Source organism: Rhagoletis zephyria, unplaced genomic scaffold (genome assembly GCF_001687245.7).
Source record: "Rhagoletis zephyria isolate East Lansing unplaced genomic scaffold, Rhagoletis_zephyria_1.1 Rzeph_scaffold_00964, whole genome shotgun sequence".
In the NCBI taxonomy this organism is placed as follows: Eukaryota; Metazoa; Arthropoda; class Insecta; order Diptera; family Tephritidae; genus Rhagoletis; species Rhagoletis zephyria.
Window position 1 is genome coordinate 136773 of NW_016158048.1, and position 16213 is coordinate 152985.

The 16213-nt window shown below is 35.1% G+C and overlaps 1 protein-coding gene across 3 annotated transcripts in view; it reads right to left on the bottom strand.

The window, feature by feature from the left end:
* Positions 1-15904, bottom strand: part of Antp (homeotic protein antennapedia) — a 53203-nt gene extending 37299 nt beyond the window's left edge. For 2 of the 3 annotated variants that reach the window (XR_001847436.1, XM_017615127.1), the window contains exons 1-4: positions 15592-15904; positions 14634-15524; positions 12531-12569; positions 10963-11179 (exon numbers count right to left, since the gene is read on the bottom strand). Coding sequence is in view for 2 of the 3 variants with exons in the window: in XM_017615127.1 (XP_017470616.1) it covers positions 10963-11179; positions 12531-12569; positions 14634-15224 (847 nt within the window). In the remaining variant the exon portion in view is untranslated. The remainder of the gene's footprint in view (positions 1-10962; positions 11180-12530; positions 12570-14633; positions 15525-15591) is intronic. The other variant, XM_017615128.1, reaches the window with a different exon arrangement.
* Between the last annotated feature and the right edge of the window lie 309 nt (positions 15905-16213).

A 16213-nucleotide genomic window follows, 5' to 3' on the forward strand; every position in this document is an offset into this window, starting at 1 on the left:
TTATGTAATTGACAGAATTTTCCAGGATCTATCCAGAACGTTCGTTTGGATACCATTTTATTTTCACTTCATGAAATTGACTAAGTTATATCTAAATGTATCTTGTTCGTGCTTATTTGGTGACTTATAAAATCGTTTTGCACAATTTTTTACGAGAGATTAATCGCCCAATTTTGTATAGATGACGAAAATTTTGTAACTGACAAATTTAAACTTTTCATATTTTTTTCCATATAAAAAAAAACTGTGACAAGAATTTGTCACTGATACAGAATAGAGCCGCAAATCAAAACGATCACAGTATGATACAAATATTTAAAGGTAAAACCGCTCGCTCATTTCGTCATATTTGTATGATTAATAATTTGAAGACATTGTTGTTAAGTTAGCAGACTTCAAATATGTTCAGGCTGCCTCCTAGCGGTTTTACCTTCAAATTTTTGTATAATGCGATCATAGATAAATAAATATTATAATCAGGGAACGGATTTCTAAGAGCTAAAAACCTATAAAAAAGGCAAAATAAAATAACGAAATAGGCTGGAAAAGGCAAAATAAAATAGCGAAAAAGGCAAGAAAAGGCACTAGGTATTACAAAAAAAGCAAAATAAGGCACTAAAAAAGACAGAAAATACGAACAACAATCAAAAAATACATTTATTTTAATGTTTATATTACAAGTAAAAAGGGAAAAACTATGAACTATATGAAAAAATTTGTACTTTGAGTCTTTGACTATTTTATCCTCTCGAGTTTCTAACTCATAAAACTTTCATCTGTATACATAGTTGTAGTAACATTGAACCACAAGATGCATTTTGAAGTTTTCTGGCAGTATTTTCATTCGATTTTCGCGAAGAAAAGCCTTGAATGTACTAAATGTGCGCATGTGCGCTCGAAGTAAGTTGAAACAAGTGGAGCCCAATTTAAATATGGAACGTTTGAAACGTTCATATTATCAGGAATAAGGGCGCTTTCCTCGCCCTTTACAATTTTATCCACACCCCTTATTGTCTCCAAGCCTACGTTAGCTGAGAACGGCTTTGAATTTCTCCAACACCAATTTGGCAAGAGGTCCCTGCGCTTCTATAAGCCGCATTGGCATGTGTATATTTTTTAATCTTAAAAAAAAATTTTTAATGCTATAATCACTTTTTTAAAGGTAGAAAAGGCAAAAAAGGCAAATATCTTAAAAAAGGCAAAAAAGGCAACATCAAATGTGTATATATGGAATCAGGGAAAGCTAAATCGTGGACATTCTTAATCGAATATACTCTATCTCTTTAGCAGAAAAAAAGCAATTTTCATAAAATCCATTCCCTGATTATAATATATTTTTTTAATGAGTGCAAGTATTCGAAACCTCTGCCACATAACCACATAATACTGCGTGCAGGGTACCGTTTTCAGACAAATTATCATAACTTGCAAAGTTTATGAGACATGATAATAGTTAAACGCCAAAAAGATGTAAGCGACGATTTTTTTCAAAATTTTCTCTTTGATGCAGAAATGTTCCTTGAGCTTCTAGATGCACTCCTGCAAAAGTGTCGCTTACATCTTTTTGGCGTTTAAGGCTCGTATGATGTATGTATGTATGTATACATATACATACATATGTGTATTTTCAACCAAAATAAAATCGTAAACTACCACTGTTTAACTTATTTGCTGTATACACTTCTGACGAATTCAGAGGTACAAACGATGAATCTGCAGAAAGAGTTTTTGAAGACATTAATTCGGAAATACAGATTTATTTGAAAAAATCGGAAAACAAAAGTTGTGACGATGTTTTAAAAATTTTGGAGAAAGCTAAAGATTTTCCATTTCTTAAAAGCTTTCAAGACAAATTTTACACATAGCAGCTAGCTTAGCAACTATTGAAAGAGTTTTACCTGTGTCAGGCAGAATTCTAGAAGAAAGACGTACACGACTGCTTGGTGATAACCTCCAATAAATATTATTTTTAAACAAAAATATGAGCTATTCATTTTAAAATTACATTGAATGAATATTGATGTTAATGATAAGACTAAGAACAAACTAAGAAAAGTGGCTACTGGAAATAAATAAAACATCATTGCCAATGGAGAAGCGATCGCTATTAGAAACACCTTTTATATCATATGGATGACATAGAGCGTGAATAATACCGAGTGTTAGTATGCCTTCGATGAGCTGAAAGTTGTCTCCGTTGCCGCGCGCGGACAGAAGTACATATCGTCGTTTAAAGTGCAAGACCGCGTATCAGCAAAATGCAAAATCGCGTATGTGAATTTGTAGAAATTATTTTCTGTGGCGTAAAAACACTCATATTTCAAAATTGTTCCTTTTTTTATAAAGCAATCGCATTTCTGGCTAGTATATTTCAGGACGAATGGATAAGGATTGAGCCAAGAGATTGTGTGAGCAAATCCAGTTTTTGGCAGGCAATGTCAGTTACGCGGTTTTGCAGAATGACGATACGCGGTTTTGTACTTTAAACGACGATATAAAGATATGTCTAAAGGAGTACTACCGTTAAATAAAATAAGTGAATAAATAAAAATGTTTGAACCTGGGTCCAATCGAATGGCATTCTTGCACGAAACAACCCTCGATAACGTCGCTCGCCTGGCTTCGCCTAAACGTGCATACATTTGTTTGTACATACATATTGTTCATACTAATATGTATACCTACATATGTTTTACTTGCGGAACGCCGCTGCGCTAAGCATGTTTTATGCTTTCGCACAACAGCAGCACGTCTCCACGCCAGTCCTTTGTGATACCAAAAGACTAAAATTTTTATTTAAGAGCTTATAAACTGACTGGACTGGGCCTTTTTACTGGGCGATACAGCGCCTGAACGCTGAGTCTGTTCGACATGTGGCACCAACAACCAACGTGGTGAAAAAAGAAACAGGATTAAGGCCTGAGTCGCGAGCAACAACAATAACAACAGCAGTAACATATCGCACAGAATTGGCAACAACTAAGCTTGGACTATGAATAAATGCAAAAAACAACAAACGAACAACAAATAGCCAGAATCGGTTGCTGCAACAGCANTAACGTGGTGAAAAAAGAAACAGGATTAAAGCTGAAATTAGTCGAGAACGCAGAACGTGTACTTAAACGCAGTCTGTATACGCAGAATTTTGTCGATTACTGGAGCCCTCAGTGTTGCTTACTACACTGTTGCCACTCTTCAATGCCTTTTCATAAACTTACCCTTTCAACCACAATTTTTCGTGCTGTAATAGATTGTAGCTAAATATAAACTACTTAGTTTTAAACAAAAACCTTATTTAATAGTAAATTTCAAATATTTTAAACATATTTTGAATAGGAACTTATAACTTTTTTACCATCTGCAAAACTGACGAAGTGGCAACCATCTAAAGAAGGAGAAATCAGCTGACACGGAAAAATCTAAATTCCGCAGATTTCTGCGCTACGGGCTACAACTACAGAAAAATTCTGCGGTGTTGAGTTTTCATTTACATGGCGCTTTGGTAAGACAGATCGTGTCAGCTGACTCGGGTTTACGTACCGGTAGGTTTACGTTCTTGACTAATTTCAGCTTAAGGCCTGAGTCGCGAGCAACAACAATAACAACTGCAGTAACATATCGCACAGAATTGGCAACAACTAAGCTTGGACTATGAATAAATGCCAAAAACAACAAACGAACAACAAATAGCCAGAATCGGTTGCTGCAACAGCAACAATCACAACAACATTTGCAGAGGTATGAAAACGAAGTTGCAAAAATACACAAACCGTGTTCCAGAGATTAATAAATTGATGGCATCCATTGCACATAACGTGTAACTAATGGCGGTAATCAATTTTACTTTACATCTCAATCTGGCTTAAAAAATACGGGCAATACAACGGGCGACGAATGGCGGAGAATGCAATACGAATAAAAACAGCAAAACTTAACAAGAATGAAAAAATCGAGTTAATATTTTTTTCCAAAAATACATACATTCATATAGGATTGAACCGGATTTTTCTAGTGACCCTAACATTTTCCACTAAAGGCCGACACCTAATCATAGAGAAAGATACCTTGTTTACAGAAGTAGTTCAGCTCTGTGAATGTGTAGTTCGGTTACATTAACTGAAGTGTTGAAAAAGAGTTAGGATGAAAAATAGAAAACACTACTCATCGAATCGACGAACAATACCGCTAGTGGTCTAATTCTCCTTTAAACTATGTACTATCGAAATTAGGTAAACTCCTTGGTTATTATAACATTTTTAATTTGCAAATAAACTACTTTTATGAAATGCTTCGCCATAGGATACCGAGACGACCATTATTAGTAAACTACTTTTTAAATGTTGCTCAGCTCAGGAAACTAGCCTGGGTCCTATCGCATATTCACAGTAAAAATAAATGCGACGCTAAAGTCAGTTTCAGTTATAATTATCAATACAATATCTGTCAAAAAAGCTGCAACTAGCTTTAAAGTCGACTTAATTTTGACTATGAATATCCCCTATTCTTATTTTCCAGTTTAATTATATCATTCGATTTTTGATCTCGCCTTATTACTGAAGTTTAAAATTATCTAGATACATATTATTTGAGGCCAAAATTATTACAAAAACAAGTAAGAGCAGCGCTGTCTTCGGCTATGCCGAAGGCTTCATACCTTTCATGAACATCTGAAAATATTACTTTAACAGATTACTGCATTTGAAAAAATGTATATATATATATACTTAGATAGCGGGGACCCTGCAAAAAATTGTGCGACTAATCTCTAAAGAGAGTATTCCGAGNAGGAGACCCTGCAAAAAATTGTGCGACTAATCTCTAAAGAGAGTATTCCGAGATTACTCTCAATCGGGTACGATTGGGCATTAATTAGTCGCAACTAGTCTGATAAGGGTACTAATGGAGCTCAATTAGTCTCGACTCATCCCTTATGGGTATAATTGGAGATCAATTAGTCCCCAACTTATCTCTAACGGGTACTATTAACGATTTAAGCTGAAATTAGTCGAGAACGCAGAACGTTGACTTAAACGCAGTCTGTATACGCAGAATTTTGTCGATTACTGGAGCCCTCAGTGTTGCTTACTACACTGTTGCCACTCATCAATGCATTTTCATAAACTTACCCTTTCAACTACAATTTTTCGTGCTATAATAGATTTTAGCTAAATATAAACTACTTAGTTTTCAACAAAAACCTTATTCAATAGTAAATTTCAAATATTTTAAACATATTTTGAATAGGAACTTATATCTTTTTTACCATCTGTAAAACTGACGAAGTGGCAACCATCTAAAGAAGGAGAAATCAGCTGACACGGAAAAATCTAAATTCCGCAGATTTCTGCGCTACGGGCTACAACTACAGAAAAATTCTGCGGTGTTGAGTTTTCATTTACATGGCGCTTTGGTAAGACAGATCGTGTCAACTGACTCGGGTTTACGTACCGGTAGGTTTACGTTCTTGACTAATTTCAGCTTTAATGATATATACGCACTTAGTCAATGAAATTTCATGTGCGGCGTTGGCACACAGAGAGATTATTCGCCTAACCAAACTGAGCAACCCAGTTCGAATCTCAGCTGGCGCAATTTTTTTTTTTTTTTTTTTTAAAGTGACTAGTCGCTTTTTATACGCTTTCAGGTATAAAGGTGAACAATTAGTCTCTTCATAGGACATGCTCGAACAAAAGCGAACAGTTCATTCCATATAAAGAGATCAAAAGTGGTATTAGTCGCATGTTCCTTTGCGATTGCTCCCGGAGTCATCCCGGATTAGTCGCATTTTTTGCAGGGGCTATATATATATAAAATTATATCTAAACAATCAAAGGTATGAAAGATATACCTTTTATAGCACCAATCTAAGTGATTTTCACTGCTGTGTGATCGGTATGTAAACCGGTAACACAACTTAATGGGTTTAGCATCCAACATAAAGGAGATATATCGAAAAACTTGTATCTGAACAATCTGTGGTATGGAGGCAATAAATAGGTTATAGCCACCGGATCTTTGTTCATTTTACTGTAAACTTTCTATTGATAATGAGTGACAATAGTGCGAAATTAATGTTTCTAGCTGCATAAATGGATAATTTATAACAAAAAATCTCATATCTGAACAATCAGTTGTATGGGAGATATATGTTATAGTCACCCGATCTTTGTAATTTTCACTGTAAGTGTTCTGTTAGTAATGAGTGAGAACGGTGCGAAATTTCATGTTCCTAGCTGCATAAATGGAGGAGCTATGATAAAAGGCCTCATATCTGAACAATCAGTTGTATGGGGGCTACAGGTTATAGAGATCCGATCTTTTTTATTTTCACTGTGAGTATTCTGTTAATAATGAGTGAAAACCGTGCGAAATTTCATTTTCCTAGCTACGTAAATGGGTGAGTTATAACGAAAAATCGTATATCTGAACAATTGTTGATGGAAGCTATAGGTTATAGTGACCCGATCTTTGTAATTTTCACTGTAAGTATTCTGTTGATAATGGGTGCAAGTACTACAATATTTCATGTTCCTAGCTGCATAAATGAAGGAGTTATAACGAAAAGTCTCATATCTGAACAATCAGATGTATGGGAGCTATATGTTATAGTGGTCCGATTCTTCCGGTTCCAACAAATGATTAATACAATATAAAAATACACCCACTTACCAAATTTCATCAGGATATCTCGAAAACTGAGAGACTAGATTGCATACAAACAGACGGACAGACAGACAGACAGACAGACGGACATCGCTAAATCGACTCAGTTCGACGTTCTGATCATATAAGTATACATTGTAATGGGTCTATCTCTTTTTATTCTGGTACTTACAAACATCGGACCAAAGTTATAATACCATTTCATGCTCATGAAAGGTATACTAAATTAATATGTCTCTAACAACGATGGTCGTCCCTCGGCAGGTAGTGACAAACCTCCGATTGTAAACCTGCCATGAAAAAGGTTCTCATAAGATCCATTTGCCGTTCGGAGACTCCATATAACTATAGGTTCATTTATTTGTGTAACAAAATCAAGACGAACTTTTGATAGAAGTTAGGTACTACCTACAAAAAAAAAAAAAAAGTTAATTTTCTGAGAAAGTTACTTTTCCTTTTTGCTTAGTGAAGCCGCGTAGCATTAGCATTAGCTTCGAATTTTATCATTTTTCTGATTTACTTATAGTCTCTTTAGGGGTATTTTTAAAATGCAGTTGGTTTTTTAAGTATAAATGTAATTTTTAATTAATCATTTTTGGATTTTCATGATTGTAAAAAGATGTATTTTGTATCACATATCTAGATATTTAAAAAGAAAACATACATAATTATTAACCAAAATATGTACAGTCGAAAATGAAAAAGAAAGTAAAGTACATTTTCAACTACTTGTCAAGAGTTCACATGATAAAGTATCCTAACGAGATTTCCAATCCGACAGGTAAAAGACTTTTCCGTCAAATCTTTAATTTTACTGTAACCTTCACTTTTATGTCTAAGCATGCAATTTGTATTGAAAGTGTCGAAATCTCTTTGGCCTTACTATCCATTTTTGTTTCACCACAAAAGGAGTAGTACTATAATGCCAGAAAATGACTATTCCTTTTCTTTAATTTTTGCACAATTCGTTCCACTCCAATTTTGCCAAATTAAAGCAAAGCCTAACTGCTTCAACTATTGTCAATTTGCATGATTGCTGAGCCCTCCTGTTGTGCTTCTTTGCAGTATTCTTTTGCGCAGTGTGAGAGTTCAACCCTAGGAAAATTTCGCCAATTTTGCAATTAAAGGAAACGTACTGTTTTCACTTTTACTAAGTTTCTATTGTACGTTTGGAGATTGAGATAGGTAGATATTTTTGTTGTTGTACTCTTGAGATGTAAGACAAGTTGATCTTTCAAAATCAAACTACACATATGTATGTGTGTAGAATATATGTATGTATATGTATGTATGTAAATGAACATACATACATACATATACTTACTAACTGACAACATAATTAGAGGAGAAAGCTCGGCAAAATTAATAAATATGTTTACAGAAAAAGGTTTTCCTAAAAGCAGGCGAATGTACCAAAGGAATCAATGCATGTTTTATACCAGGGCTGGGAAAGGCCAAGGCTCAAAAGAGCCACATGTAAATGCTAAATGCTACAAACAGCCACAAAAAAACAACAAAAGCAAAAATTTTATTTTTATTTTATACGTATACGTATGCTATGGAGATCCGTCGTAATGCGGATTTTTCCCAATAAACATTTTTGTTAATTCTCAATCTGAGATGCAATTTAGAATCAGTCATTTTCTCAAATCTTAAACGTTACTTGTGAAATGCATCTAAAATAACCGTTAACTTCTCAAACCAATACTTCTCAAACTAAAACGTACATTTATAATAAGGAAATTTCCTTTATTTTCAAATGGAGATATATTGATTTCTAAACATTTTCTCAAACGTGAGAGGAGCGGAACGAAATGAAATCCAGTTACTCATTGAAACATTTGTATAGCGTTGCCAATGATGCATGCAAAAGAATCACACAGGTTTAACAGAAAAATATTTTTTTGGTGGGTTTATTGCATTTTCAATAGAGCATAAGCACTTTTTCATTTTAAGCAGGCAAATTGTTGGTCACTATCGAGGCAGCAGAGTAGTTTCCACTTTCAATTTGCACCTTCTCTATCTATCTAAGTTCTCTGGCGGCTGTTAGGAAATGCGAAAAAATATCGAATTGGGTAAAAATTATGAATCATGTTGAGCACCCTGCACCCTATCATAAATTCGAAATAGTAAAGACATGCACCTTTTTGTTGCGAATTATGACTTTTCCCCTACTGATCAATTGAGGTAATTTTAATCATCTGGCAACTCCATAACAAACAGCCGGTTCGCAAACTAGCATACATATGTATGTACATCAGACAACTTATAAGTTGTTATAAATTCTCTATCATTACATATAATTCAATTACCGCGCAGTTACAACCAGGGTTGTGCCTCTAAAATATTAACATTTACAACAATTCTTTACTTGTAAATAATGTAAATATTTACAGGTTGATATTTTTGGTGTAAATAATGTACATTTGGTGTTTCAGACAGAGTTGTGCATTTAAAATATTTACATTATTTACAATAATTCTTTACTTGTAAATTATTGTGAACAATGTAATTTACAATTTACAATTTTTTACAATAATTCACAATGTAAGTGTAAAAAATGTGAAAATTTGTGTAAGTGCACAACCCTGGTTACAATCTATGTACCACATTTTTAGAAAAGCAATCGCCCTTTCTTTAATCCTTTGAGTACAAAAAACCAGCCGCTGAAGCTAAAAATCTGACCGTTTGTTTACACGCTAATTTTTGAAATACAATAAAAAAACGTTATAAAATTCTTAGTTTTACCGTTATTCATCGTCCATTATATTGGACGTTGGTACACTAGGATTGTAAACTGGGAAGTGATATCAATAATTTTCCTTTTTTTCTTTTCCGAAATATATTATAAAACTGAGAATAACGTTTAAAAAATTTTTCGGATCTCAATTTCACCGAAAATTAGTTAATTTTTTTTCCTATATAACTATTACACTGTTCACTATGGACTTTTGTGACACCTTTCACTTTAGTGAAAAAACGCAGTCAACTGCATCCCAAAAATACAATCATGCAGGTTCTGCAATTCACTCCCGAGTAAATTTCAATCCCTGCCAATTTGAGTTTTGAGAGAATTTTACTGAATATCACTGACAAGTGAATTGCAGATCTTCAATATGCCAGGATAGGCATCATCGATCATTTACTAAAAGACTTCGACAACTACAAGAAAACGGTTTTCATCGATCATTTACTAAAAGACTTCGACAACTACAAGAAAACGGTTTTATCAGCTTTTAAAAACTTCGTATTAAACCATCTATTTTCTGAATTTTTCCAGTAAATTGAAAAAAAAATCACTTTTTACCACATAAGCAAAAAAAACTGGAACAACACAGATCAGTAGCTCGTTTATGTAACTATTCTCTACCGATTATTTCCATACTGGTAGAGAATGTACGTCATTCTCTACTACTCATTGGTAGAGAATTGTTACAGAAACGAGCTAATGATTCAAGGTGTTTTTAACAAGGTTGTGTTGGCCGTATATAAGTAAAAAATTACACTAACAAATTATACGCTGATATCCATACTGTCATTGGTATGAGTTACAACAAACACAACATTCTCACGTAATGCCCTCCACGGCGAAAAACTCAGCTGTCGCCCCAACACCACCGTGTTAAATGCACCTTGTACTGATCTTTCACATATAATGCTATTAAACTACAAGGCGAATTCTAATGAGATGGTGTTACTAGAACATATGATTTGATTTACCTTGATACACAAATGTCATAATTTTACAACGCTAAAGTGAGTAAATTTGAAATTGAAAGTGTTTGTATTTTTTCTTCATATTCTTCCTTGAGAGAAGAGTAAAAGAACATACACATGTTCTTTGGAAGAATAGCTGAAATTGGACTCTTTGTACCAAAATCAAAAACAAAATGCATTAATTTTTTGTTTTTGTGCTATCGACACCACCTAATATGAATTCGCCTTGGCAGACTACTAATTCACCTATGTAATTGCTGCATGCACACCAAAATTGAAAACACTACTCAAAGCGAATTCATACAAGGTGGTTCCGGTAGAGCAAAAACAAAATTTACAACAACAAATTATACGCACAATGACAGCGAGAAACACAACAAATGTACAACAAACAATCATTTAGACATTTAGAAGAACTGCTGCCAAAATCTCCCTGTTATGGTAACACCACCTTGTATGAATTCGCCTTGACACTACTCAATTCTACTCAACTACTTTACCCACAATATTTACTTGAATGAGTAAGAAAAATTCCACTTAATACCTTCATGGAATTTTTGAGGCACTTTCCTTGACACTTACCAAATTGACTGCGCATCCAGGGATACAAGGGCGAAGGCATCCCTGATGACTGCGAATTTGGATTTTGCGATGGTGGTGTATGCTGTCCGGGATGACCTTGATGCATCTGTGGTGGTCCTTGCGCTGGGTGCATCATTGTTTGTGGTGGACCGCCAACAGGCGGAACGCCTGTTTGTTGTTGGCCGTACAGACTCATTTGATGATGATTCTGGTGAACCTTTAGAATAAAGTTTTAAAGCATTACTTATGACCATAGTTTGTGTAAATACCTGTGGTTAAAATCAATAATCGCTTATGTATACCACCTTATTCTCCTAAAAAGCCTACATACATACATATTTATGTAGGTGAAACTCCCTAACTTCATAACGCACTTTCGCAAAAAGTTGTTCATGTAAAACATAATAGCTTAAGGGCCGGTTGTTCAATGCTGATTAGCACAAATCGTAGATGGAAGGTCCGGTTAAATACAACGACTGCTTTATCGATCACATGTTATATGCATGATGTCGAAAACGTCGATAATGATGTTTAACCGGGAAGTAGTGAAAACCAGACATTGAACAACGGCCCTAAATCGTCATTTCCTCCACCCTATTATATTCATGGTGTCGAAGATGACGATAACGATGTTTAACCTGCAATTAGTGGTGACCAGATATTGAGAACCCGACCCTTAGGGCTGTATTCTCGACTACCTGCTGAAAATTGACGCTCGGTTTGGTTTATCGACTTTTTATCGATTGCCTGTTATAAGGATGGAGCGACAAATATGTCAAAGCACCGGTGATCTTTAATAGGTAGTCTAGAAAACACCCCTTAGAATGATGTTTTGATAACCATTATTTTCTTAAAAATGGCGGTAGTTGATATTGGAGCTTAATTTGCTTGAATAAAGTCGAAGTGAAAACAGGCGATTATAGTAGATTGAGAATATGCAAATGCGATCAGTGGCATATTCAGTTATCTTTACAAAAACACAAGTAAAACAAACGTCTGACTGGACATACATACGTTATTTCTTCTATTATTTATTTAATGTTTTGCAATAAGCACTGACTTTGATTTTTTAAACGACTTCAGAAAAGGAGAAGGTTATCAATTCGTCAAAATTATTTTTTTATGTATGTTGCCGCATGTGGACCACGTGAACCGATTTCGATAAGGGGCTCTCATACTAATTTGGATCTAAATCCGATTATTGGATCATGAAGAAATTAACGGTACTTCTAAGTTTTTATGTATTTAATGATTTCTAGATTTTAAAAAATATTTCACTGCATCCCCAATGCACTCTTTTTTTAAAGAATGTGTTTCAAATATATTATAGAGGTTTCCTCATAACTATGATTTTCTACTTAAGCGACTATTGCTCATGATCACAGACACATATATGAACAAGTAAAACATGACTCATTTCTATACTAGTCACGAACACAACAATTGGAAAACAACTTAAGTTTAATGGTAACCCATTGAATTAAACAAACCAAAAACCTTTATACGAATATTATGTATACAATACTTTGCTACAACATTGACTGAGAATCACTGATAGCCCTTCTTACCTCATTTACATCTGGAACTCCAACATCATTGTAACCCAACTGCGATAGTGAAAAACATAGAAAATTGATTTGCTTTAAGTTGAATAGAAAAACATTGTTTTGCAGGCATGCAATGGTATTCCAAAATAATATTATTAATCGGAAGCTACAATTCATTTCAGCGTCTTAACTTTTTGCTACACAGAAATTGACAAATATCTCTCATACCAACGAAATTCAAATAATTACCTTGTTTATATCTACTCACGAACCGCATTAACAAAAAAAAACGATTTGACTCAACATATGTATAGGTACCTCTGTCTTTGTAGCGCACTTGATGAAGCCGTATTCAAAAGTACACAAAATCTGCTATTTTTATACGGCATTTCTTTAATAATTCATTTGCGCGGTTGATGCGTTTATACTTGTTTTTTTTTTTTACTAATTTGAGAAATAAAAAACCGTTTTGAAAACAAATTAAAGTTAATACACTTTTCAATTTCAACGAGTTTTGAAATTTAGTTTATGAATCCGTTTTGAATAACAGCGAACTAAGTCAAAGCGCTTTATGTGTCGTATAAACAAGGTATATGATTGTTTTGTGTGTTTTAAAATTTTTATGTTTCTGTCAAACAGTGTAATCTTTGGCAAATAAATGATAATACCTTCACGTTATTAATCCATCACATTTAAAGAATTGACTACAGTGGGAAAAAAAACTTGCCTTTATGAGTTCAGCGCCAAACGCAACTAAACTGATTAGTCGACATCGATTTCAGTTTTTCATTGGAAATGTACCATTGGTAGAAGGGGGAGGTTGAGCAAACGCTGTGAAATTTTCTATGTATTATGTATTTTTACATTTTCCTCTCTAACCCCAACATTTTTTTTCCACCTGCCTCGAAACACTGTGCGACGCGTCGTGCCATGAAGACGTGAAAATAAACCTATATATTACATACGCGCCTAGCAGAATAAGTCATATTATACTTACAATATCTACTTATAATAACACAGCCAGACAAAGTTTCAGAACCAAAAACCTGTTGATACTTCTCCGAAGGTTTTCGGTGCCCTAAATTCGACTCTCTACTCAAAATTTCTCTGTTGGCTCCGATTTAAAAGATATATAAACCTAAAAGTGCAAAAATAGCTGCTTTCCCTATATTTGAAGTTATGTAGCAAAAATTGTTTCTTCCCAAGCGCTTTGACGGCACCTTAAAGTATACCCCTTACTTTGGCGTTGAGTTTGTTAAAATATCTTTCATTCTCGTTGAGGAATCATATTTTCACCTTTTCAATTTTGTACATTTATATACTTTTTAGCCATAACATATACGTATACATAACTGAAAAGTTAAGAATACGATTTTTCGACCAGAATAAAAGATATTTTAAGAAACTCAACGGCATTTTGAAGTATAAGGGTTATTCTGGTTTTGGGATTCAGCCAATTCTGTCGGCCTGTGTAGTCCAATTGAGTAAAATATATTTGTGATTTCAGGTTTTTTATTTCAAAACTGCAATAAAGAAGGACGTACATATTCGTACGCATGCATTTGACAATTTAGAGCACGGTTACCCACGAACGTCCTACGTAGCGTAGCGTAGAAGGATATCAAGTTTGCTGTTGATAAAAAGAGAGAGAAGCAACTTCAACGTCACCGTCATGCGGTGGTGAGTGTTTGTTAACACGCAGATCCCATGAGATAGATCGTGACAGCTGACACGTTCTCCGTTTTTACGTCCGTGGGTAACTGCGCTTTTATACATAGGAGTAAAAATATGAAATGTGTATATATACGAGAACAAGTTTCTTACGTTTCCATGGGTTGGTATGTAAGTGCTTCCATAAGAATTTGTACGTCATTCTCTATATTCAATTTATTACATGTACATAAGTATGTATGTACATATGACAAGCACACGCATACGCATGCGCATGCTAAATATGTCTGCCCTAACTATTCGTTTCTACATAAAAATAATAATTGACCGTACGAAAGTAAAGTTATAAATGAAGCATTAGATAAAGAGCCGTTCGTTATATGGGCTAAACATTGTACCTCTTTCCGCAACTACATGCAACTTATGTACATACATACGTCTGCGCCTACTCACCTGTGCCTGTGGGTGTCCCATGTGATGTGGCAGTGTCATCTGCGCGTTCATATGATGCGCACCTATTTGATCCACCAGGGGCGGTGAGCCGCCCTCGTGCACCATGCCCAGTCCGCCCACTGCTGCTTGCAACTTACAGCTGGCATACACGACGGGCTGTTGTTGTTGGGCTGGGTGTGTCACCTGTTGCGTCACTTGCGATTGCTGTTGATGCTGAGGCGCCGCCTGTGGCTGTTGCGTCACCTGCTGCTGCGCCACTTGTTGCTGTGGTTGCTGTTGCTGAAGCAGCGGGCTGCCATTCACTTGGGGCTGTTGAGGCATGCCCACCTGACTGGAGGGACTTTCGGGCCGAGAGTATCCTTGGTGTTCCATACTCTGACCATTGTAGTAGGGCATGCGATCGTAGGGCGGGAAACGCGGGTAGGGCATATTGCCCTGGTTATTTGGATGCTGACTGTAGTGATGCATTTGTTGTGCATCGAGATCGGTAACACCATTACCCGGATAGTGGCCATGGTGCATTTCGGGCCCCATATAGGAGTTGGAAAAGTATGACGCCATACTTTCGCAATTATTTGTACTCATCGTCATATTGAAGGAATCTATCGTGTCTGTGGTAAACGTGGTGGCGGTGTTTGTGGTAACTTAGGGGTTGCGGGTTGCCGAATGCGAGAGTTGTTTGCAGGCTTACTTGCAATTGAAGAGTTACTTTTCGTAATCGCCTTGATGGGGTGGTTTTTGGAAAGGATGTGCGAGTTTAGCCGCACTTTTATGGGGTTCCTGTTGGCTGTACAGATGCTTGGAGCTACTTAGTTTCAGCTATACAATTTCTTACTCTTTTACGATTTTCTAAGCACAACAATGAACTAATACACCGTCGTAGATCCTAACCTGTTTGTAAAATAAGGTGATTATTAAAAATGTTTATTGAAAAGCAGTTAAATTTCAAAAGACTCACTTAAATCTGAACACTTATGTAAGTACAATATACAATTTTCCCTTAGCTTTAGGTATTTGAGGTATAAAAATGATTTGCGATTATACTTTACGACTTGATCTTTATTTGTATTGAGTTTTCTTTATCGCCACCAATTGTTGTTATTATAAAGTTGCGGTTTCTTTTTTGAAACGAGTAAACAAAAGCTCCAAAAATAAGTTGCAAATTTTATGATTGGGAATAAAAACTCCTTTGATGCTTCCACTTTAAGTTTGGCCTTATCTGCTACTGCTACTCATACTAATAAAAAATTTTGATTCGATTTGAAGTGAAACTCTGAAAAGAAAGTGAAAAAATAAGATAATTGGTTAGATGGTTGAATAGTGAAATATTTACATATATACAATGTTTAAATGTATGTACGGTATTTGTAAGTATTTGTATGCGAATATCCCTGAGCTTCACACACTTCGAGATCAGTATTAATATTATGTTGCAGACATATTTCAAAATACGAAAAGAATCATTTTGTCCAAAACACAATGCCGTACCACATATGCTGATCTACTTGACCAGTGGCTGTTTCTATGCTCCAGCTACACGGAGAAAGATTGTTCTTAAAATTATACATGTATGTATATAA